The sequence below is a fragment of the Seriola dumerili genome, unplaced genomic scaffold (genome assembly GCF_002260705.1).
Source record: "Seriola dumerili isolate Sdu_G_001 unplaced genomic scaffold, Sdu_1.0 BDQW01000432.1, whole genome shotgun sequence".
NCBI classification, from domain to species: Eukaryota; Metazoa; Chordata; class Actinopteri; order Carangiformes; family Carangidae; genus Seriola; species Seriola dumerili.
This window is the reverse complement of record NW_019174687.1, coordinates 2595230-2620944: the sequence shown is the minus strand read 5'-3', so window position 1 is coordinate 2620944 and position 25715 is coordinate 2595230. Positions and strand designations below refer to the sequence as shown.

Sequence of the window (25715 nt, the reverse complement as noted above, 5' to 3'; positions counted from 1 at the left end):
TGTCAACGACTGTCTGAGTTTCACTTCCTCAGAACTGAAATTGGTTTGAGCTCTGATCTGAACAACATGTGTCTCTGCAGTGAACGGCCTCTACCACATGTTGGTTCCACCCATCTTCAAACTGTAGATCTGAAGGGGAGGAAACAAGGAAATAAATGAACAGAGTGGAGCTGGCTGTGTTTGAGAGCAGGAAGAAGAGGGAGGGTTATCAGGCTTTGACTCAGAGCAGGAAGAGGAGCGGTTTGATGAATTAAAAGAAACACACTGACACATCTGCCAATGTGATGTTATTGTTTGGAATAAAATAAAAACTTCTGTATTTGGTAGAGTCAGTGGTGTAACAAACATCTGGGCCCCGTAAATGTTTTTTTGGTTTTTTTTACCTTTATTTTTATATTCTTATTTACAATGGCGGCCTGGCAAAAGGCAAGAGCCTATATAGGAAAAGGGGGTAGGGACTGTGCTTGTTTAAAGCCGCCCCCCCTTTAACCTATCCAGTGTATGTATGTGTAGTGGTTATCTTGTTAGTCAGAGATGAAGTGGTGAAGTGAACTATATGAAATCTCTCCTCAACACAGTGTCTATACTGTGAGACGTTTTCACTGTGAGGTTAACAACATTATATCACACTACCTCCATCACAGTTTGTAGGGTCTTCATTACACCCTGAGACAAAGTGGAAACCCATCTCTCCTTGGCCCCTCCTCTCAGACAGGATCACTGTGTTACACCAACACTTCACTGGAATCAGGTTTTATTTGCAGGATTAACGTGAACTTGTTTCCAACAAGTGCTGACCGGCGTGTTTCAACATAGAAGCAGCATAGTAAAACTTTAGTGATTTAGAAGCACAATATACATAGATACAACAAAGGTAGTCCCAGTATTAAAACAGAAAAGACAGGATCAGAACCTGCTGTCCCTCTAAAACTGCTTCACTGGGAACCAGAGTGTCAATTATACAATAACAATCAGGGGGAGTTGACTTTTTCTCTGGGGTGAATGGGAACCAGTGCAGTGCAGGCTTCAGTGAAAAGTGTTACAGTCCTTACAGTATCTTGTTTGTGCAACTAAAGCTGTTAAAGAAATGAAGTGGAGTAGAAAGTACAATATTTCCCTCTGAAATTAGAAGAGTGGAAGTATAAAGTAGCATAAAATGGAAATATAAGTGAAGTACAAATACCTCGTAGTATAGTCCAGGGAAAAGGGATCAGTTATGAAGTATCAGTGTACACAAGAGAAATGCAAAGATAAAATTCAAAATCTTAGAAACATACAAGTACAATTTGATTTAATAGATCTACTACAAAAGAGCTCACGGGAATTCTATCAAATCCTATTCCAGTCTTTTGGAATAAGAAATCTGATTGATAGGATATGAGTTTATTTTGTTTGTTTGTTTGTTTTGTTTTTAATTTTAATTTTTAAATGTTTAAATTTGAACTTTAAAAAAAAAATATATATATATATATATATTTTTGAATGTGTGAGTACTGGACATTCTAAGCCTCACTTCCAGTTGGTGGCGGTAATGCACCAATTCGTTGTTCTTCAACCGCCGATAAACTACAAGGAAGAAGAAAAAGAAGCAGCTGTTGCTGGGCGGAGCTCCAAGGAGGAAGTGGAGCCACAACAACACAACTCCGTTACAAATATTAATTTTATATTTATAGACATGTATTTCATCTCCACCACGTTTATTCCTTAAATGCCTGAAGTAAGAATGTCTTGTGCTTGTAAATGACCTTGTTTCACAGGCGGTAAGATGTGTATTAGCCTTTTCCTGTAGGTTGTTAGCTTAGCTTATGCTATTATGTTTATTGAGCAGGGAGGTTGAAGTTAATTTACAGGGTTAGCTAATGATTCTGTTCGACATGTTTTGTGTCAAAATGAACAGTCTTACAGGCCGCTGTGCACCGGCTGGTTAAATAAAGCTCTACTCTACGTTAGCTAACCCCTAGCTCGCTATCTGTCATTGCTGCTAACGTTATTCGATGCTACACAGGCACCAGCCGCTTAACAGTTGACAGCTCTGAGGACATGCAAGAGGCTGTGTCACAGCTGTCCTTGTGTGCTCTCTGGTTCGTACCATGTCTCATATTAACTGTGAGACACGGTTATCTGGTTTTGTCGTGTTGTGATGGGAATTAGACATCGTCCTCATCTTCATCATGGAGGAGAAACACTCCTCTGAAGAAATACTGTAGAGATTTGAAAGATATTGCTGTTTATTTTTATTTGTTTTGAACCTGTGCATTTTCCATACAATTGCTTTGATTTTCGTTAGTGACACTGTTTTCTAGCCATATGATTGACTCAGTTGGCTCACCTCACTGCTGAAAACCACTAACATGTTGAATAATTAACTTGGTGTGAATGAGTTTTATTAACCTTTAAACAGACACATGATATGGATTTTACTTTTCCACAATGTCTCTGTAGAGAGAACAACAATAATATCTTTCTAACACTGAGTCTGACAGCAGTGTTTCCCATACACTAATTTATCTGTGGTGATCCACCACAATATCAACACTGACATATCGATTTTCAATTTATTTGTTTTCTATGTCAAATGGGTTAAACCTTATTTCATTGTAGAGCTATTAGCAGCACATTCCTTCACGTAGCTCATCCTTCCCTCACTCTCTTTCAGTCACAAGGTAGGAGCTACAGTCAGTTTTTAGCAAGTGAAAAAGTGCATTTTATGTGTTGCATTGGGCCTCCAAAGGTATTTCAACAGGTAAAAAAGACTGTGTGTGCTTTAGTCAGTCAAATATATTCATCATGAATGAAATCAAGTCATTTTGAAGCAGAAACAACTTTTCAGTCAGATGGTAGGAACTACAGTCACTTTTTGGCATATGGAAAAGTACAATTTTTGTGTTGTGTTGGCCTATTAAAGACAGCAGAGTCATTGGGACAATTGCAGATTATTACTTTATTTTATATATAACCTATATGCAAATCATGTTAATACAGTCATGTTTCTAAATATGAAGAAGGATAGTAGACATACCAAACAGTTTTTTAAATGTCATGTCTGATTTAGCTATAAACTGCAAACACATCTTGGCCACAATTGTGATTATTTGATTTCAAGAAACCTGAAAGTTTTACAAGGACACACCTTTGCTATTGCAGACATAGTTATGTTAGTTACAAGTTAATTTGTTTGTACACATTATGACTGTTTGATCCAGATAAAACAGCTGTAGACTTATGTAAACTGGACCATACAGCTTTAACAGGGTGCGTACGCTTCCATGGACAGCAATCAGTCATTGACATCGGCCATCTCTGTGTGCCTGTCATTCGGGGTGCGCTGAATTGCTGAATATTGATATTTTATATTTGCTTTCACATTACACATTTTGCCAGATCTGTACTTTTTTCTATTAGTGTGACTGTCAGTCTATCACCGTGCTTGATGTTTAGAAGTGAAAAAACAAACATTGTTATTGTTGGTATTTATGCACCAATATTTTTCTCTTTCAGCTCAACAGCCTTTGCATGAAGCCTTTGGATACGACTGGTACTTTATATTACTGAGAAACACTATGGAGGAGACGAGTCGGGAGGCGGTCGCCACGGCAGTGCAGCGTGTGGCAGGAATGTTGCAGAGGTCGGACCAGCTGGATAAAGTGGAGCAGTACAGAAGAAGAGAAGCCCGTAAAAAGGCCTCAGTGGAAGCCAGGCTGAAGGTGATGTGTTAACGGACATGTGTGGTTCAGTATAACGTCCTTCATTTTACACATCCATTTTCTCACTGCTCTGTTCCTGTACCTCTAATGTTCTTCAGGCAGCCATCCAGTCCCAGCTGGACGGCGTTCGCACTGGACTGACACAGCTGCACAGTGCCCTGCTGGACGTCAAAGACATCCAGAGCTCATTGGCAGATGTGAGTAACGACTGGAGGCAGAGCATCAACACCATCGAGAACCTGAAAGATGTCAAGGATGCTGTAGTTCAGCACAGTCAGCTGGCCTCTGCTGTGGAAAACCTTAAAAACATTTTCTCTGGTAAGTTCAAACTGTGTGAACAATGTCCAATCATAGTCTGTCTACTGTTACCGTAGAAACATCCCAGGCTTCAGACATGTCTAAGACAACAAGCTTGTCCATGAAGTTTTCACTCAGACTCATCGTGTGAGGAAAAAGTTCTGGTCTTGACTCTGTCACAGCTGAACTCCTCTCCCGCTCTGTGTGTCTTTGTTGCTGTGTGTACAGTACCAGAGATTGTGGCGGAGACGCAGCAGCTCATAGAGCAGGCGGAGCTGCTGCAGGCCCACAGGAAGCTGATGGAGCTGGAGTGTTCACGGGATGACCTCATGTACGAGCAGTACCGCATGGACAGCAAGAACACCAGCGACATGAATCTCATCTCCATCTACTTCCAAGACGTAAGTTCAAGTGACAGAGGATTAAGTGTTGTAACATAACTGTGAAACATCTGAACATCATACATGTCATCACCATCGTTAGGGAGCCGTCAAAAAGACTTTATCTGTTCTCACGTACCTCTCATGTCTTCCTTCGTGTGTGCATGCAGACCACTTTGCCTTTCTACCTACTGTGTAAATCTCTATCAGAGAGGTCTTTTGCAAGACTTGTCTTGTGAACTGCAGTGAACAGTATGTTTTTGCTGCAGGAAACATAAAATTCTAATAACATTAATTTAAACCATTTGAAAATATGCACTTATTTGCAAACAATGAGCCTTGTTATTGTGTAGTTCTATTGTGGATTTTGTCTTTAGCTAAAGACAGTCCACTGGTGAGCAACTCCTTTGTATTCTTAAGTCATTTAAGTCATGTAGCCAGCTGGTTTTCAGTCTCGTTCTCTTCTTTTTCAGGTTCAGGGGTTGTCAGATGAGCTGGCCAAACAGCTGTGGATGGTACTGCAGAGGTCCATGGTTACGGTCCGTCGTGACCCCACCATGCTGGTGTCAGTGGTCCGTATCATTGAGCGGGAGGAGAAGATCGACCGGCGCATGGTCGACCGTAAGAAGCAGACTGGGTTCATCCCTCCTGGGCGACCCAAGCGGTGGAAGGACAGGATGTTCCAGGTAAGACGAGAGATCAGAGGGATACTTTTTAAATATTCTGAATTATGAAGAATATTACAGTTGGTACAGTTAGTTAAAGTCAACTCTAGCTTGTTTCCTTGTTTTCTTCACTTGACTCTTCATCATCTATGTCTATACTAATTCATCTTTATCCAACTCATCCTGTTCTTTTGATTCTTCCTCCTTAATAAAACCTTTTCATTTTCCACATAATCTCTCATTCTTTTCCCCCATTCCTTGTCTTCATGCAGCTCTTCTTCCTCGTGTTCTAACTTTTCTTGTTCTTTGTCTGACTTTTCATCTGATTCTTTTCATTTTCCCACTCACACTCCTGCCTGGCTTCCATCCAGTTGATTTTAATCCTCTGTTCTTCTTTCTTCCTTTCTCCTCATAAAACATCACTTGATTTTTCTACAGTAGTCTAGTGTAGTAGTTCTAGTCTCAAATGGTCTCTACTCAAATATCCAGAATGCATGGAAGCTGCTTTCAATGCTGATTCAATGTAACGTTTTCTGGCATGAATAAGAGGCTTTGGTTTAACAGTCATGAGCCCACAGTGGAACATGTTATCACCAGTACGTTTCCTCGTAGATTGAATTTCACCGTCAACATTTAGATGCTGAAACGTGTTTACATTTTGTAGAGCTGTCCCCTGGTAGTTTTAGTCGACCAAGTTTTGATTGGTCGCAGAAAAAGAACAATAAATCTAACTCTGCAGGAAGTGTCTGTCTGTGACTGACATCATTTACACAGCTGGTCTCTGTGGTTATTAAATAGAAATGTAACCGTGCGCCCTGGGTTCAACTATCTAAGCATATTTAGTAAAAAATAAATAAATAAATAAATAGGAGGAAGAATTTCACTGATTGTGAAACTGAGGTAAAAACGTCATCAGTTTGCTTTAGTACAATCACTCTAATGTGAAGTCCTGTTTTACTCTGAGCTTCATTCACTGGGACTCTGGGAGTCTTAATGAGGCTCCACAGGCTCCAACACTGTGATCAGTAAATATTCAAATAGTATCGAACAGTTACAGAATGACTCACAATAAACAATAAGGACATTAAACAGTGCTGAAGGACACATTGAGCACAAACACAATTATCTCCGTTTATGAATTGTAAAATTGTTATTGTTGTGTAAACGGCAAAACTTATAATGATTATAATGAATGAAACTGTGAAGTTTGTTTTATTTTATGTTAAATGACGTGTCTCAGCTTATTTAGTATTTTCACATCACTGTAACTTGCATCACCTTGTATAACTGTGTGTATGCATGGTCAAAACAATGTGAGAGGTGCGTACATTCTCACCCCACAGTCTGTGTTTATAAGTACCAATGCATGTGCTGGAAATGGTGTATGCTTAGTTTTTGTGTGTACGCATCATTTATGCATCTGGCCCCAACTGTCTCAGAGGAGAGATGATCAGACTGATCAAAACATGGCAGTAGACAGTTCTGTAGACATCGTCCAACCCTTTACCTCAGTGAGAGGTGGTTATCAGCTCAGCCGTGCACTCAGCTGCTAAACCACTGCGCTGTTCCTGAGCTCTTTGATCTGTCTGTGTTGCAGGTATTGGAGGGAACAGTCAGCACCCGCATCGAGGGAACACAGGCCGTGACGAAGGAGGCTGATAAGATGTGGCTGGTTCGTCTTCTAGAAATAACCAGGAAATATGTTCTGGATGACCTGATTGTTGTCAAGAACCTCATGGTGCAGTGCTTCCCCCCACACTACAACACTTTCAACAGGTAACACTGTCAGCTCCCAAACATGCGCTTCTCACCAAGCATCACATAGTGTATTAAATTAATCTATGAATCTCTTGCACTGATGAACAAAGTATTCAGTCGCACATTCACGTTCAGGTAAGTGTTGTCTCACAGGTGTGTATGTGTGTTCCAGGTTCTTCGATCTCTACCACAGCGCTGTGTCCACTCGAGTCAAAGAACTGGCTGCTGAGGACTTGGAGGCAAATGAGATTGTGTCCCTGTTGACGTGGGTCCTAAACACATATAAAAGGTACACACACACACACACACACACACACACACACACACACACACACACACGCACGCACACTTTCAAAAGCTGTGTGTGTATTTAGGGACATTGATTAGTTCAAAGACGGAACTTTATTAGTCTGGGCTCATGCTGTACCATACTTGTACTGTCAAACTTCATTTGGTGAATTGCAGTGACGGTGTAGTCTGTGCACACACTTGATTTGTGATGTCTCCATGGTAACCTCCGTAAAGTGTGAGGTAATAAATCAACATGCTCCCCCTCAGTGTGTATACCTCAGTGCCGAATCCTCAAAGGCAAACATGAAAAATCAAAATCACAACACAGCTCTCCACTGATGCGTCGGGCAGACGCCCTCCATCAGTGAGCAAACTGGCAACACACTCACTGTGACACAACAGATATTTCAACACCTGGTGAAGCTGACAACTGACATATTGTTTGCCATCATCACCACCAGTCCATCTGTCCACAGTAATTCAGCTGCAATGAGATGCTGGTTTTAGTTTGATTACCCTTGCAAGTCTCAGGCTACGTCCACACTGCTACATTTTAGTTTTAAAACTCACCTCTCCTGCTGTGTTTACTCCTGGCATCCACACTACACCAGAGTTTTCAGTCCCTTTCAGAACATCTGCTTTGGTAACTATGAGGTTGTGTTTTATTTTGAAAACTCGTTGGCGTTGTGTTGTATCTGGACAGATAGAAACTTTGGAAGCGATGACATAGACTCCCACGGTCTCTCCTGATTGGCTCTCATCAGCCTGGACTCCCAGTGGTGAATACAACATGATAATGAATGACAGTGTTACTGACCTTGTTGTCTTTGCTAGCAGCTGTTGTTCACTTATATTCTGTATTTTAATGCTACAACTGTCTTTGCTGTTCCTCATTCAGAGGATTTTCTGTGACTAATCAACTGCAGAGTAGATGACCTGCTTCCTGTTAACACCTGTACACATATGCCCAGTGTATACCAGTGGTCATAGGTTATAGTGATACGAAGCTGAAACTGTCATCTGGACAGAGATCGATTTCATTTTAAAACAAGAATGTATTAGTGTGGATGTAGTGGAGTCACATTCTGCTGTTTCTGTTGGTGTGAAACTTGTTCAGAAGCAGATTTGTCCACCCAGCACAAATAAGCGTGTTTCCCAAAATGTTGAACTAACTCATAGTGAGTATCAAAAGCTTCAGTACATGACAGTCTTCAATAGGCAGCTGCAGATGTTACTGATTCATAGTTAGTGTGTGTGTGTGTGTGTGTGTGTGTGTGTGTGTGTGTGTGTGTGTGTGTGTGTGTGTGTGTGTATTTGTGTGTGTGTCAGTGTGGAGATGATGGGCCATCCAGAGCTTATGTCAGAGTGTGACATCAACCTACTGGAGCCTCTGCTTCCACAGGATGTGGTGGATGACCTGCTCAGCAAATATGTCCAGACTTTTACAGTAAGAACCACACACACTGACAAAGACACTCATCACTGTCCATTTCAAGTTTTTCAGCCTGTAGTTTTTACACACATTACACCTGCTGGTGGACTTAACCACATAATGAAACCATGAGAGCTGCACTGACAGTTTACCTGCTCCTCGGACGTCCAACCAGCACCTTGCCACCTTCTGCCTTCCTCACGCCGCAAAATGCCAACATGTTATAACAAATAAAGGTTAACCAGGCTACAGTGGCACAGACACAATGTTAGAACTGTTGTGGAAAATTTTAGTGTGGTTGTATTTGTAACCTGTCCTATTATTGTAACGGGAAAAATTTATACCATCATATGTGTGCTCTCATGTAACCTCATTTTAACCTCTTAGTAGTTGAGCTGTTCCACTTAGAGCTGAAGCTGAAGTCATTTTTTGGAGCATTGTTGCCTTTATTCAGATCGTGAATTGAGAGACAGACAGGAACGTCAGTGAGAGAGAGAGAGGGGATGACATGCAGCAAAGGGCCGTGAGTCGGATTTGAACCCATGGCCGCTGCACATGTGGTGCGCGATTATATGTACATGTGGTATGTGCTTTACCAGGTGAGCCACTGAGGCGCTGTCATTTACTGCGGTAAAGGAGTAGTTCTCCCTCTGCATTTGTCTCCAGAGGATTTACAGCTACCTGCCTGTGCAGCCTGAAATCCCCAGCTGCCAGCTAGGGGCACTTTGTGGGAATCACTGATCTCTGTTTAAGCACTGAGCCCATTTGCAAATGTTATGTTGAATTAAAAAAACACAAAGACCATCCTTAGTCTTTATCTTTCTTAAGATTTCCACAACAAGAACCATGTCTTTGTTAACTGTGGACTGTCTGTGTGGCCGTCCTGTCTTCAGTCTAATATAACAGGCTGGCTGCGGAAGGCTCTGGAAACGGATAAGAAGGACTGGCAGAAAGAGACAGAGCCTGAGGCTGACCAGGACGGATACTACCAGACCACACTGCCTGCCATCGTCTTTCAGGTACCACACACACACACACACACACACACACACACACACAACCACTTCAGACCTTTGAAGAATTCCTGACTCTGAACAGGAATGAGCAGATATAGAGATATTAGTTAACAGATTGTCAGTGGGTTCAAGAGGGCCTCAGAGACCATAAGGAACTTTTTCTAAAGGTGTTCCAGTTTTAAGTGACTCTTTTGCCTTGTCCATGCAGCATCATAGCATAGCTTGTGGCTGTAGTTGGTTTTCATGTCTTTCTGCTGTAGCCCCGTTACACATGGCTGCTATAAATGTTTCACCATAGGAATTTTATCAGTCAGGTGATGAACAGTCCAAGACTCAGCGCTCTCAGGCTGGTCTGTGCTGTCAGACCAGACCAGTGTGCGTTTGGTGAACTGATTTTTCCCTCAGGAGTTTGTGGAGAAACCAGAGCTAAAAGTAGAGCAACTGTATCATCACGTGGACACCAGTGAATGAATGCTCATGTTGCTCTGTGTCTGCTGGGTGTGTATATAGGTTTGTTCAGACGAGATCTGTAGAACCCTTGGATCGAGGTTTTAGTTTGAACGTCACTACATACAGTCTGAACTCATGTAAATCAGCTCCAGTATTTGCGTATTTCAATTTGAATATGTCTGTGAACATTGTGCCACTGAGACTTATGGTAAGTGAGAGGTTTGAACACTTCCTGAAGCCACTGCGTCTGTCTGCTTCCTGATCTGTGTGATGAAAACATTTACTCAGTTCACTCATTTCACTCATTTCACTCATTCATCTCTTCTTGATTTTACTGCCTCTTCACTCTTCCTCAGATGTTTGAGCAGAACCTGCAGGTTGCTGCACAGATCGATGGGGATTTCAAAGAGCAGGTTCTGAAGCTGTGTCTGAAGCAGATGAACTCTTTCCTCATCAGGTAGTTTTTTTTTTTGTCGTTGTTGCACTGTTTGACTTTGTTTCTGATGTGATAAAAGTCTAAAGGTCCAAACCCAGGATTTTAAATGTACAGGATTTATTCCATCATCACCACCAGTTCACAAGCTCAATGAAGAAAGAATCAGAATCTATTTAGATTTAAGCTCAAATTAAAAACGTCTTAAACAACATGTATAGTATTAAAACCCAGACTGTTCATGGTTGTGTGCTTCCTACATTTAGACAGTGTCCAGAATTAGAAGAATTACTCTTCAAATATTGTTACTATGGAAACCTAACAGGTGTGTGTGTTGTGTGCAGGTACAGAGAGGAGGCGGTTCTCTACAAGGAGGATCACCTGAGAGACAGACAGCTGCCTCAGTGTTACGTACAGTACATGATCGCCATCATTAACAACTGCCAGACTTTCAAGTAAGACTCTGTACATGAACTACAGTTTACACTGTCAGTCAGTGATGTCATGATGTCAAGTCGAGTTTCATTAACCTCTGTTTCAGGTGAGAGCTGCACAAACAACCACCAGTTACTGAACTGTTGAACATAACAGAGGTTTTTTAAGTTAAATTACACTGTACAATGAAGAAAAAAAATAATCCACACTTTCCTCTGTGGACAATTTCTTCAGCTAAATTAGAAAGAAAGAATAGTTATCAACAACATTGAAAAATGAAATAAATGTAATTAGTTTAAAAAAAGAAGAGGAAGACATGAATGGAAACTTTGAAAAGTCAGAAATTACAGTGAAACAGACGCCTCAAAACATCTCACTGTAAGAACCAGCATTTTATCTTCTCACATAGTCTCACAAAAGGATCATTGTCCTGTTGGAAGGTGAGCCTTCAGCCTGGTCTGAGGTCCTGAGCTCTGGACCATCTTCTCCTAAACCCTGATCAGTCTCCCTGTCCCACAGCCTGATGCTGCCTCCACCATGCTTCACTGTTGGGATGGTGTTGGACAGGTGATGAGCGGTGCCTGCTTTCCTCCAGACATGACTCTTGGTGTCCTGGTTTCATCAGACCAGAGAATCAGGTTTCTCACAGTCTCAGAATCCTGCAGAACTGCTTTTAACTCCTCTGTGCCGGAGACAGCAGAGCCGAGGCGCATGTTGTTTTCAGGTTATCCGTCCGTCCCATTATTGTGGACATGATATCTCAGCAACGCATTGACAGGACTTCATATTTGGTATAAACTCTCACCTGGACTGAAGGATGAACTGATTCGATTTTGGTGGTCAAAGGTCAAGGTCACCCTGGTCTCATAAAACAGGATTTTTGCCTTGTGAGCGCAGTATCTCAAGAACTCTACAAGGGAATCCCTTCAAATATGTTACAAACATTCACCTGGACTCAACAATGAACTGATTAGACTTTGGTGGTCAAAGGTCAAAGGTCAAGGTCAGTTTGACCTCACAAAACACTTGTTAGACATTACTCAAGACTTCACACCAATTTGTGACAAAATTTCACACAAATGGTTCATATTTTCTCTGACTCTGGATAAACAGGATGTAACCTGGAGCTAGTCGGAGTGGAGGAGGCAGACGACCACCAGGAGGTGATTCGAGGGCTGCTCGATTATGGCAAAAATCATAATCACGATTATTTTGATCAATATTGAGATCATGATTACTCAGCACAATTTCTCATTGACTCTGGGGAAAAAAAACAGGAAAAAATGATTTCACAACAAAAAAGTGCTGTGTCTATGTAGTTATTGATGTTATACACAATATAAGTTAAAGATATCTGAGCATGATGCCCCGCCCCTCACACACAGGGTCAGAGAGAGAGATGCAGATGAACTTCTGCGTAGGGAAAAGCGAAAATGCATCACAGACGAATGTCTTCATCACAAACAGAGTTGGTGATTGTGAAAGAGAACTTTTATGTTGCAACAACAAAAACGAAATCTACTTTCCTAATTCCTTCAGCACCGAGAGCGGAACCGATAACGCCGGATGGTTTTTTGTAAGGAGGCTGAAATTTATTGTGAAACAGATCGCCGCACAGTAATCGCTTTCTCCCGATTATCTTATTTTTATAATCGTTGGAGGCCAAAATCGTAATTGAAAATAAAATTTGATTAATTGCACAGCCCTAGTTGATACTAGTTTACAAACTGAGGAGAGTCTTCTGTCTGGACACTCTCTCATAAAGCTCAGATCAGTGGAGAGCTGCAGTCATGGTTGTCATTCTGGCGGTTTCTCCATCTCCACACAGGATCCCTGGAGCTCAGCCAGAGTCACCATCAGGTTCTTGGTCTTACCATTCTCCCTGATGTCTCAGTTAGTCCAGGTCCGGCTCTAGAAGAGTCCTGGTTGTTCCAGACTTCTATGGGAACCTTCAGTGCAGCAGAAATGTTTTTGAGCCTCGACACAGTCCTGTCTCTGAGCTCTGCAGCAGCTCCTTCCTCCTCATGGTTTCTGCTCTGATCTGCATCGTCAGCTGTGAGACCTTAGATAGACAGGTGTGTGTCTTGTCCATGTCATGTCCAATCAGCTGAGATAACCACAGGTGGACTCCAACCAAGGTGTAGGAACATCTCGGAGATGATCCAGAGAAATGGAGGAACCTGAGCTAAAGTGTCTGAATACTGTTTTCATTTGGCACACAGCAGAAACACACCAGAAGTCAGCAGTGGCACATGCCAGTAAAAGAATCTACATAAGCTGCTGGCGAGTGGACATGGCAGAGTAAGAGGAGTGAAATCATTTTCTTGTAGTGTATGCAGGTTGAACAGCAGCGACATGCCACTAGTCTAAGTGATAAACCACTGTGTAGTCACAGACCTTTGGACCCCACTGTATGTCACTAAAACAACTGTGATGCTCGCGGACAGTGAGTTCTTCAGGGCTCCATGTTCTGACGCCTGACCGTCATCCTGTGTTTCCTCAGAGAGTCCATCAACAGTCTGAAGAGGAAGTACTCTCAGTCCTCAGAGCCCACCGACAGCGACGCTGCCATAGAGAGGACGCTCAACGAGGTGGCCAAGGAGGGATGTCAGTTCCTGTTGGACGAAGTCTTCCTCGACCTCGAGGTGAGGAAGGCTCCTGTGTTCTGAGCTTTATTTACTGTGTGTCCTCAGGGCTGTTTGTTGTATTTGTAGCAAAGTGTTTGTTTTATTTTACAAAACTGTTCTTTTTGTTTTTTTTTGTTTTTTTTTTATAAAATATATGTGAATCAGTTACAGTGATATTTGACAAAGATGTTACCACAGATACCACATGTGGTCATAAATGTGCTCAGTCATCCTGTCATAGGCCTCTTTTCCACTGGTCAGAAAACCCACTAAGACCTGCTAACATCTGGGTTTTGTTGGCAATGGAAAAAGGCCCCCAAAATAAGCTTTAAAAACACACAATGACTAATAGTGATCTAAGAGTCTCACACAGAGGCTCTGACACTTTTAAAGGTGCACCTACAGAAGGATGTATGCTAGTAAATAGGGCTGTGTTTACACCACAGAACTTTTTTATTTAACCAGGTAAATCCCACTCAGGTTAGCCAGGTTGGCCAGGACGACAGCATCACAGGTTCACAGACAGGACAATACAACATCAGACACACAAATAAACATTACTGAAAACCAGGCAACAATGAATAAAGGCTCAAATAAGCTAAGAACAGAGACAGTAAAAGAATCGATCACCATAGAGTTTTTACAACAGGCTGGAGTTCAGTCTCTGATACCGAGTTTGTTGTAGAAACTGTTCCAAGTGGCTACAACAGAAAACAGCTGGGACTGATGGCAGATATGAGTCATGTGATCTAAGGTGATCCACAGAATCAGGACACACAGTAGGACTAACAGACTGATACTCAGATGAAGTAGCATCAGCCTGTAAAAGCTCTTTCAGTTGGTTACTCACAAGTGTTTTAGCAAATTTTAGCCAGAACAGGCTGGAAATAGGCACCTTCACTTTTTTAACAAAAGTGTGACAGAAACTGTTTTCCACACCTGAAGAATCTCATTTGTAACAAGGGAAGGATTATAAATATGTGTGAGTATCTACAGCAACCTTTAAGGAATTAGGATCTAAGCAGCAGGTTTCCTCACATCTAATTTTATTAAGGCTTCACATAGGAAAATGAAGGTGACACTTTGAATAACAGTCACATACTCATAGATATCTGACACATCTACACTGAGAGAACCAGTGGAAGAGTCGAGAAGACTGGAACAAAGTGTTTGCTGACAAAATTCATCATACTGATCCTGTCAGACACTATAGCTGAGCTCTGACTGATGCAGGAGGCAGATCGCTACAGTTTCTGTGAGCAGGTCTCCAGAGTGTTCTGGAGTCATTGACACTGTGTGTGGGAGCACAGAATTAATACTCAGATTTTGCATTTTTAATATAAGCTGTGCATCAATACTGCCTAAAATATAGCCAGTCAAACTCAGCATGTGATAGCTGTAACCCAGGCTTTGTTTCTTTGATGCAGCATGTTAGACAGATTGGACGTGAACCAAGGTTTCAATATAGCCGTTAGCGGCAATCATCAGGGTCAAAGCAGCTCGGGAGCAATTCAGTACCATTTGTATTAATTGGTATTGAATTTGTGCTGAAGCAGGATTTAAGCCATCTGGGGTTTTCGAACACTTGACATTGGTATCCTCACAGAAGGTGACTTACTGGTTGAGCAACTAGGTAACCATGTTCTACACACGCCTTCACACAAGCTGAGGCAATGATGTCCCATGTGCAAGACTGGGGTATTTTTGTCTGTTTCACTTTAAAACACTTAAAACAGTCAAAATGTTGGCATGAAAGTCCTGAAAAAAATCACACATCAATCTACTGGTTTCAGAAGTATCATCAGATATTTTGGTGACTTTGAATCCAACACTGAGCAAAAGAGAAACTGTCTGATTTGTCCGATCCAACACTGTTTAAAGCACGTGACATCTACCTAGAGAATTTCTGTGTCAATGTTGCTAGCATTTGAATTAAGACTTGTGGAGATATATATGTTAATTGATTTTGCATATTTTGAAACATATAAAGTGACAGACTCCTGAATTGACCATATGTTGCAGTGAAGCAGCATTCTCTGCTTGGACCCCCAATAAAAGAGAAAAGTCCATGTAGTTTCTGCCTCATCAATTAAGGAAACTTTGACCCAATCAATTTAAAACAAATCATGTAAGAAGCCTAGGTCACATTAAAATAATGAATCCAGACTTTTTAGTGGTTTCTCCAATCATTCAGACACTGAGTATTAATGTGGAGCACCAGTCAAAATGAGATCACTTAGAGAAGGTTTATGATATCATTGATTCAAAAAACATACACAACATACACAACATTTAACTGCTTTGATGTTGATGTTGCATTGACCAGCATCACCTGAATGAGCTGCTGACCAGGAAGTGGCTGACGGGCTCTCATGCTGTGGACACCATCTGTGTGACGGTGGAGGACTACTTCAACGACTTCAACAAGATCAAGAAACCCTTCAACCAGGTAGGAATGGAGCAGAAACGTTGCCTATCAAAAACAAACCCTTAATATATTCCCGTGAAAGTTGTCATGGCGTCTGGTGGAGCTGACTGACTTTAAATGAATCCAACATGTCGGCCGTGCTGTGTGCAGGAGATGACGAGTGAGGCCTTGCGCAGGGTGGTGGTGGAGTACATTAAAGCAGTGATGCAGAAGAGGATCACCTTTAAAAACGCTGATGAGAGGAGGGAGGGAGCTGAGAGGATGATCAAAGAGGCCGATCAGTTCAAGTTCCTCTTCAGAAAACTGGCTGCTGTGAGTTCACATGTCACTTTTTTCTCTATACTGCAGACACACTGCAGGTAACTAAGTTTAACAGACCTGTCAACCAATAGCAAAGCTGTCCAACACTTGTAGTACACAGAAGCACTCTGTGGAGGCCTGCAGCTGCTGCTGTTGTGCTGCTGTCACTGCTCAGCCAGTGTAGAGCTGGTGTAACAGTTGGTAAAGAGAGGAAACCTGTTCAGGTTGGAGGGGCGTGTCTCACCTTGGCTGATTGTTGTGCGCAGGGTGAAGACACAGACCGTCTTTGCGGTGCCATCGCTGCCATCGCAGAAGTATTTAAGCTGACTGACCCCACACTGCTGTTCCTGGAGGTCACCACTCTGGTGTCCAAGTATCCTGACATCAGGTACACACAGACACACACACACACACACCTGGATGATACTCAACATATGAAGCCATGTGATCAACAGAAAAAAACTATTTAAAGTTCATTCAAACCATTCACTTCTCCCATTAAGCCACGACAGTGGTCCAGCATTCACAGTACCAGAGCCCTAAACTGGCACATCTAAATGAACTGCAGCCATTAATAATGATATTAATTACATTGAATCTTTTAAGTGTCTTGGGTGAGTTTTTACATAACTGTTATTCTCTGCTTTCTGGGGGGGGGGGGGGGTAATCATAGAGCAGGTTGACGCCACATTAGCTAAACGTTGCTAAAGCTTTTATGTCATCCTGCTCTCTGTAGGGAGGAGCACATCCAGGCGCTGCTGGCGGTGCGTGGTGATGCCAGCAGGGAAATGCGCCAAATGATCATCGGAACTCTCAGCGAGAACAAAGTGTCCTATTCTGGTGTAACGCAGCCCATCTTCAAAGACATCACCGTTCCCACCATCACCATGACAACCATGACTACCATGACCTCCATGGCAACTGCAAAGCTGCTCAAATAAAGCCAGTCGCCAAGACACCATTTCCACCTTCAGCACCTTCAAACACAATAACATAAACAAAATTCTTTTTCCACACACTATTAATTGTTTAACAACCCTGCTGTGTTTCTGTCCCCAGTCTTTATTTTTTCTATTTTCATCCTGATCCCATGTCTGCTTCACCACAATAATAAAACTGTAGTTGTATAAATGGACTGTGGTCTGGCTACTTATTACAGCTTTACAGGAGCTGGTTCCCTGCTTTTTGTTCCTCTCTGTTTTTTATCTTAAACAGCACAAAATACATCACAGTAGGTTATATACTTATATATAATACAACATTGTATATGTTTATCTGAGTTTTAATTGTATTCTTTAATGTCATTATCAAGTAATGCTGTCAAACTAACTGTAAATTGGAGTTTGCAGCAGTCATTCATCAAGATTATAGAGACAGCAGTGAGAAAACTGCAATTTATGTAGACATCATAAATGACGTACAATAATGGTGTTTGTGTATATTTTAATGTGCTGCATCTGTAAATATACAGTTGATAATGAAGTTTGTAGTCTGACTTTATATCACAGCAAAATCGTGACTACACTTCACTGTATCATCAGTATACACTGAAATGTGTAATGACTGTTGCTCAAGCTACTGATCCTGGGTCAGACACATAGGAGCTGTCCATGGGAACTATCGGTGTTATCCTCCTGGAGTGGCAGGGTCCTCATATCTGTTTTAACTTCTTATTTATTTGTCTAATTATTTAATTTGATTTTCTTTAATTAAAACGAATAGTTTTCGCTTTCATCGTCTCCACGTTGATCGGTGTTTCCTGATGAGGGGAAATGAGCGGAAAGTTATTAAGCATACAGTGTTTCCGTTGCGGGTTGTGTCCACTTGGTGGCGGTGATGCGCCTGTGAGCTGTAATAGCCGCCAGTAAACAATCGCAGGGTGAAGAAGAAGAGAAAGAGCGGAGCAGGACGCTGCGTCTGATCTGAGACCCTGCTGACTGCTGAACATGAATAAACCTGTGTAGTTTCTGTCACAGCTTCAGTATCAAACGGTCTCTCAGTCCTACATATCTGCTGAGACCCCGGACAGCCGTGCTTGAAGTGGGTAAGAGTTTGATGGCGCAGCTAATGTGGCTAATGTTGTTTACTGCTAAGCTAACGCTGTGACCAGCTTGTGTTAGATTTGCTAAAACCAACAGCTAACAGCAGCTACCGCCACGAACAATACCATGAGATTATCATCTTCACCGGGAATTACCAGACACCACTGTCTGTTAAAGCTATGCTGTAAATAACCCCCGTTAACGGCGCCGTCCCCGGCTCTGTGTATTTATCAATGTGCGCCAGGTAGCAGCAGCAGCCATTCAGGGTCACAGAGATAAACAAGCTAGCGTCACCCAGGCAGCTGAGGCAGGGTGTACGGAGGTCAGGGTTAGATGGTGGCTGTACAGGTGTCACATTTAATAAGTCTCACATGTTACAAGCGAACAATTAAAGTTGTACTAAGTGATATAAACCAGGACAAAGACCTGGTCCAGGTGCTGTGCATCAGTACTGAGCTCCATCGCAGTTATTGAGGTTGTTGGAGAAGGCTCAGTCCAGCTGGAGATAATGCATGTGATTGCTGGAAGCACTGTGGTAAGACACTGCTGCCACTGTGTGAAGATGTTATTCATCTACATGTATTGGCTCTGAAATACGTGTCATGCACTTAACTAACCAAAAATAATTCATTAACTTAACATGCATGATAATGAGCTTTGGTTTTGTAGATCAGAGTGTATCTGTATTGAGACCAGTGTTAATGCTGTGTACACTGATCTTAATATGATAAATACAGGAGTGAACAGGGTTCCATGGAATTTAAGTCATTACAAAATTAATAAGAATTCATCAATTATATATGACATCATTGAGTTCTGCAGAGTTTGTACTGTACACATACACAGTGACTGACATTTCCCATTCACTTGAATGAGAGTGAGTGTCCAAACTTTTGACTGGTGCTGTCAGTTTTTATAACTTAATGTTTAAAGTGATGCGGTTTATTAATAAGAAAAGTCGTAGCACCCATCTATGAAATGTTCTGTACGGTATCAGGACACTGTCTAATTTAGTTCTTGAATGTCCTCATTGTCCACTTCAGACAGAGGTCCACCTCCTTCCTTCTAGCTGCTGCTGCTGCATCAGACCAGTTCAGACTGACTCGTTGAACCAGAGGCTCCTCTGTGTACCAGCAGCTACAGAGGAGCCTTTGTTAAACACACAACCATGTGCACTTCTGTCTCTGCACATTAAAATGAAACAATCTGAGAAGAGAGCATCACCCTGTGGTTTAACAGCTCACAGACACAAGGAGACGCTGCTCAGCTGTAAAGAGTAGCAAGGAAGAAATGATGCTTTACTTCACTTTATCATGTGTGATCTTACATTTTCTAATTTGTGATTGAATGGTAGTTGCTTATATAGTCAGTTATCATTTCTCCATATTTTTCTAGACCTGATTTTAGCTCTGCTCAATCAATATATTGATCTTTATCATGGTATACTTAATATATGTTAAATGATTTTCTGGAGCTGTTTTGACACTGACCAGTCACATCAGTTATTGTAAAGCTGCTGTATGTGTAACACTAGTCAGCGGCCATCTTTGTTTTTACAGGTTCATCCAGCTTGTTGAAGTTTCTCCCTTCATCCACTCATCATGGTGGACTACTACCAGGTTTTAGGAGTACGGAGGGATGCTTCTGCAGACGACATAAAGAAAGCGTGAGTTCATAAAGTTTTAAAGTTCATATCTCAGCTGTGATGCTCTGCACAGAGATGCTATCACCTCGTCTCCAGAGGCTGAGACTGCCAGCCACACAGTGAATGACTGGCTCTCTGTGTATAATGTTCACCTTCCTACAGAGCTTCATTAACAACAAAACTGCTGAGTGAGCCCAAACCAACTATATATATTATATAACATATTCTAAGAGAGTGAAAAGACAAATTTGTAAAGTCAGAACAAGCTTACAGAGCATGTGAGGATGGAGTGGTGAGTGGAACAGAGCTGAGCAGTCAGGTTTCCTGAGCACACACACACACACACACACTGCACCTGACAGCACTGGATCTGAGTTTGGACTGAGAGCAGTAAAACTTTAATGTCACCACGGGGCAGTTTGGCTTTTTTTTTATTTTTTTTATTGCTCTTAACATCAGACCACTTCCCACTGTGATGCATCAGCAATAAAGAGCTGAGTCTAACAGATCCTAGTGGATTATGGGTAAATCCAGCTGAAACGTGTCAGTCAAACCCTCGGGTAACGTTGCTCCTGTGTCTCTGGTCTTGATTTTCTAATTAAAGCTCGTTTTGCGCTCATCTGTGACTTTTGTCATTTAATTTTCTCACCAGCAGCGTTTATGTTCTGTATTAAACAAAACCTTGATTTTTTTTTTTTTAACCCTTTGTGCTTGTTGATTGTCTCATCAGTGGAAGCCTACACTGAGTATTCCATATAATTAATTTTGACTGATGTAACATGAAATTAATGAGACATTGTGTATTCTGTTATTTGATTCAGCTGAACTTCCCAATCAGACTCAGGTTTATTGCCAAGTAGGTTTTCACATACAACAAATTAGTTTGGTTCATAACAATAAACATAGAAGAAGAAAAAACATAAAGAAAGATTATGCTAAACCAAGTACTGCAGGTCAAATAACTTAAATATAAATATACAATACAGTGTGTGTGTGTGTGTGTGTGTGTGTGTGTGTGTGTGTGTGTGTGTGTGTGTGTGTGTGTGTGTGTGTGTGTGTGTGGCAGCAGGTACCACACCCTGCGCAGCTCTTTATTTAACAGCTCACTGCGATTGATTCCTTGAGGTATTTAAAACTCATCCACTTACAAAAAAGCCAAAAATATCTTGTTGTGTTTTCTCTTGGACAACACTGCTACACACACTAATCTCTGTAACATTGCATTTCCTGTGGATACTTCACAATAAAAGCTGCATCAGCAGGAAATGTTTTGCATCATGAGTTAAAACAGCTGTATGACACCTGCAGAGAGTGGTCAGTGAACATGGAGGCTTCAGTAACCACGAGACTCCGATGCTGGAGAACACACTGCTCTGTGTGCTGTAAACCCCACATGATTTATTACAACTTTAAAGGAAATAAAAAAATGGAATTCTAGTTGAGTTTCAAAGTTTGACATCAGTCATTTAACAGCAATAACACATTAAAACAGCAAAGACAAGATGAGAAAATTGTCATAGAGGATAAAGAAACGATAAGAATGTACAGTGTGAAGAGCGTTTGTCCTTTTATCAGCTGTTAGCTGTGTCACGACAGCTGGATAAAAGTGTCTAAGCTCAGTATTTTCTGTGTTTTCCTGGTGCAGGTACAGAAAGCTGGCCCTGAGGTGGCACCCCGACAAAAACCCCGAGAACAAGGACGAGGCCGAGAAGAAGTTCAAGGAGCTGTCAGAGGCTTATGAAGTGCTGTCAGATGGTTTGTAGACACCAGCAGAAACTCTGCACAGTGCTTAATGGAGTGACGCTAACAGGAGGGTGTGAGAGCAGCAGAGCAGTTCAAATACAACACTCTTTCTTTTTTTTTCCACTTTCTTCCTGCAGCCAACAAGAGGAGCATATATGATCGCTACGGCAAAGAGGGGCTGACAGGGAACAACGGAGGAAGAGGTAAAGGCATCAAACTCACAGGAAACCATTTCTTTGTGTGTGTTTGACTTCTAAGAGAATATGTGTGTCAGACATGACACGACACCACGGGTCACATGACTCATGTCCAGGTGACTCCAGTGAAGCAGCAGAGTCACTGCTCATCTCTCGTTCCACAGTGTTTTTAGTGAAGCACAGACAGCCGTGTTTTCCTGTGTCAGGACATTGTTGTGATTGTCAGCTCTCAGCGGGTTCACTGTGATTCAGACATGACTTGTAAGTAAAGAGTTAGTTAACTTTGGGGCCTAAAATTGACCTGGCTTTGTTCTAACTCACAGTGACTAGTCTAGGTTAAACTTACAGTTAGTTAGTCTAACTACAGACTTGTCTGTCACATCTCAGCAAAGTGATCAGTCCCTTTTGTCAGAGTTCAGTGGTCACATGGTACAATACAGCTGCACAACAGAAGAGCATTACAAAGGCTCTGCACATTCAGTGTGTGTCTGGATCACTTTTGTTAGTTTAACGGCACAAAAGCAGCCGCTGCTCCAGGCTCATGATTCAAAAGTGTTGTACTTATGTTCTTAATTAATCAAAGGAGTGTTTTTGGGCGTAATATGCATAACAATAAACCAGTCAGAGAACCATCTCCCATCCCCTTTTAAAAGCCAGGTGTGCCTGCACCTTGCTGGATTGTTATAACAGTGGGTTTAGCAGGCGGAAAGAGAACCATCTATGGCAACAGCATGCGCAAAATATTAAACTGAGGATGTGTTGCAGCCTCGCTTGACATTTGATAATAAATGCCAAGCTCAAGATTAACGGTGCACAGACTGTGTGGGTGTCTGCATGTGGTTATATGGAGTCTGATGTATGTAGAGGTTGTGTGTGGTTATAGAGCGGCCTGGTGTCCATGTGTTATGGTACTGCGCTCTGGAACAGCCGCACAGTAATGTCAAGATGCACTGTTCAAATCTCAGTGAAATACTGCGACCAACACGCCCATGGGTGCTTCTGGTCCAGGTTCACAGTGTGTGAGTTGACACCTTTTGATTGACATGATGTTTCAGGGAGCCATTTCCACAACGGAGACCATTTCCACGAACAGTTCACATTCCGCAACCCAGAGGACGTCTTCAGGGAATTCTTCGGAGGCAGGGACCCGTTTGCAGACTTGTTTGGTGAGTCGCAGAGTTTTATCGTGAACAAGCTGGAGCATCGCTGAATCAGTTTGAACGCAGCCTGAAGCACGACCTCCGTTCTCCTCTTCCCGTTCTCTCAGGTCCAGATCCTTTCAGCGAGGACCCGTTTTTCGGCAGCGGCCGGCAGCACCAGAGTCGGGCGGGTCGCAGCCGGACGGGCGGCTCGTTCTTCGGAGGCTTTGTTGGTTTCCCTCCCTTCGGGGCTGGATTCTCACCTTTTGACCCAGGTAAGAAAAAGCAGCCGTGGCTTGAACCACCGTCGCCTGTTCCACCGGTTTTAAATGAGACTCTCTCTCTCTCTCTCTCTCTCTCTCCGTCCTCTTCATCTCAGGCTTCGGTTCTTTCGGCTCCATGAACACCATGGGCCACATGGGTCACATGGGTCACATGACAACAATGGGCAGTCTGGGAGGTGGAGGCTTCACCTCTTTCTCCTCCACCTCGTTTGGGGGTGGAGGAGGCGGAGGAGGAGGAGGAGGCGGCGGCATGGGCAACTTCCGCTCTGTGTCCACCTCCACCAAGATCATCAACGGCAGGAAGATCACCACTAAAAGGTAGAGACTGACTGACACATGGTATGAGTACCAGTTTTTTTACATTGTTTTTATTTCAGTTATTGAAAATATTAGACAGACTCCACACTACGTTTTAAAATGAAAAGGACCATCACTGCTGAAAACTCATACACACATGACCGTTCGCATACACTGAGCACGTGTGAGCCGGTGCAAACAGGAAGCAGATTGTGTAAACATAGTCGTGTGGGCGTGGCCTAAGCTTAGTGACTAAGTGGCTCTTTTTGCAACAGTTTCCATGTGTTTAGTCTCAGGACTCTGTGTCTGCCGTTAGTGTGTCAGTGTAGTCAGGTCTAAACCCTCATGTTCCTCCTCTCCTCCCTCTGCCCCCCCAGAATCGTGGAGAACGGCCAGGAGCGGGTGGAGGTGGAGGAGGACGGGCAGCTGCGGTCACTAACCATCAACGGTAAGGAGCAGCTGCTGCGACTGGAACACAAGTGACGAGCTGGACGTCGTCTGCTGGAGAAGTGTTACCTCAGCACAAACAGACCAACAAACTTGAGCTTGAAACAGGAGGAAAAAAAAAAAAAAGCAACAAAGCGATGTAATGATAGTGCTCTACTATTGTCTGGATGTACATATTTAGGTTGTGTTTATCCCCCTCATGTTCTCTCCCTGCTGTTAACCATCGAGTCCCGTCAGAGGATCTGGACGCAGACTTTTCTATGCATTTTGTTCCTGTACTTCTGAATTGGAGCTGTCGTTATATTTTGGCTCAGGGTGGTGTTATTGTTTCAGTGTTTGGGACCACAGTATTGTTCTGATGTATATGACCAGACCCCCTCTTCTTCTTCTTCTTCTTCTTCTTCTTCTTCCTCCTGTACTTCCTGTTTGCACTCCACTGTGTCAGTGTGTGTGTCAGCTGCACACACACACTGTTCAGAAAACAAAACATGACTTTTGTTCATTTGATTTTACAAAGTGGATCAGAAAAACTGAAGCATCATCCCCGTCTCTGTTTACTGCTTGTCTAACCTCTTCTTAGTAATAATTCTTTTTTTTTTTATTAAAAAATACGATGCTGGTAGGATGAGTTATGCAATTTTATATGTTCTAATACCATTGTGTTTCTCTTTATTTAATTATGCATGTACACCTGTTGATGTTGAGTCTTAATGTTAAAGCTGCATTATGATGCACAGATAATGGAAGGCATTCTATAAATGATATATGGATAGAGAAGGAATTTTGTGTACTTTGTAAACCAATAAATCTGAGCTTCATCCTGTTTTCAGGATGCTGAAGTCTTGGTTGCTCCGTTAGTCTTGTCCAACCTTCAGGTATCATTTTCGTCATGTAGATTTCACTTTGTCACATTTATTAGAAATGTCTATTGAATCTAAGCTTGGGACGATATTTGATAATATTCATATCAGGATACTTCCTGCCATATGCAGGATGTTTCTATAATATCAAACAGTCTGTCCTGCTGCAGAGTTTAACCCTCATTTCACTGCTTTTCTCACTGTACATTGTATCATGTCATGTGACAAATAAAACTTTGAACTGCTGTTTAGTGGCAGCATCACTTATACAGGGTTCTTGCAAATCCTTAAAAAGTCTTAAAGCTCCATATTTCCCTCTTCTGTGTTTTATTTGAAGTGTTGATCCATTAGAAGATATATTTGTGGATTTAAGAACCAAAAACCATCTCAGTGTAGTTTTACATCTCCTCTCTCAGGCTTCTCTCTGGAGGAGGCTCTGAGCCTCTCTTCTGATTGGCTGACTGTTTTCTGAGTGATCCAATAAAAATATAGCAGATTTCAGGTAACAGAAACCAAATCCTGCAAGGTTGGATCAGAGATCCTCTATACAGAAGATACCGCATTACAGGCAGCGCCAGTGGTATGAAATGGGACACAGTTCCGGTCTCCTAAGTGGGCGTTGTCCCTCAGCCCCTCCCTCAGGCCAAGGCAACTGGCATGAAATGTGACAGTAGCTAATATTAAAATCTCTCCCTGTCTAGACTTACCTCTCTGCATCCTTTGGGAAAGAAAAGAAAAGACAGATCTGTTTTTCTTGTTATTACAGCCTGTTGCTGCACAAAGCTCGGGCATATTAACATATATTACATATATAACATATATTAACACTAACTGACAAATTTGTG

The 25715-nt window shown here is 42.2% G+C and overlaps 2 protein-coding genes across 4 annotated transcripts; both read left to right on the top strand.

The window, feature by feature from the left end:
• Positions 1-1599: 1599 nt before the first annotated feature.
• On the top strand, positions 1600-17342 carry exoc3 (exocyst complex component 3). 2 transcript variants are annotated; one of them, XM_022761811.1, is made up of 16 exons: positions 1600-1717; positions 3499-3704; positions 3803-4022; positions 4230-4402; positions 4855-5067; positions 6644-6822; positions 6977-7093; positions 8425-8542; positions 9421-9546; positions 10350-10450; positions 10771-10881; positions 13365-13506; positions 15815-15937; positions 16067-16228; positions 16483-16604; positions 16953-17342. In XM_022761811.1, exons 2-16 carry the CDS (start codon positions 3561-3563, stop codon positions 17155-17157), a joined length of 2256 nt encoding a protein of 751 aa, XP_022617532.1. In that variant the 5' UTR covers positions 1600-1717; positions 3499-3560; the 3' UTR covers positions 17158-17342. The 2 variants fall into 2 exon arrangements, with proteins under 2 accessions (XP_022617532.1, XP_022617533.1); XM_022761812.1 differs by having other exon boundaries at positions 1600-1760.
• A 749-nt stretch (positions 17343-18091) lies between these two features.
• Positions 18092-25137, top strand: LOC111233896 (dnaJ homolog subfamily B member 6-like). 2 transcript variants are annotated; one of them, XM_022761809.1, is made up of 8 exons: positions 18092-18256; positions 19818-19924; positions 21549-21658; positions 21784-21849; positions 22899-23009; positions 23111-23257; positions 23362-23584; positions 23941-25137. In XM_022761809.1, exons 2-8 carry the CDS (start codon positions 19860-19862, stop codon positions 24044-24046), a joined length of 828 nt encoding a protein of 275 aa, XP_022617530.1. In that variant the 5' UTR covers positions 18092-18256; positions 19818-19859; the 3' UTR covers positions 24047-25137. The 2 variants fall into 2 exon arrangements, with proteins under 2 accessions (XP_022617530.1, XP_022617529.1); XM_022761808.1 differs by having other exon boundaries at positions 18092-18260.
• The last annotated feature ends 578 nt before the right edge of the window (positions 25138-25715 follow it).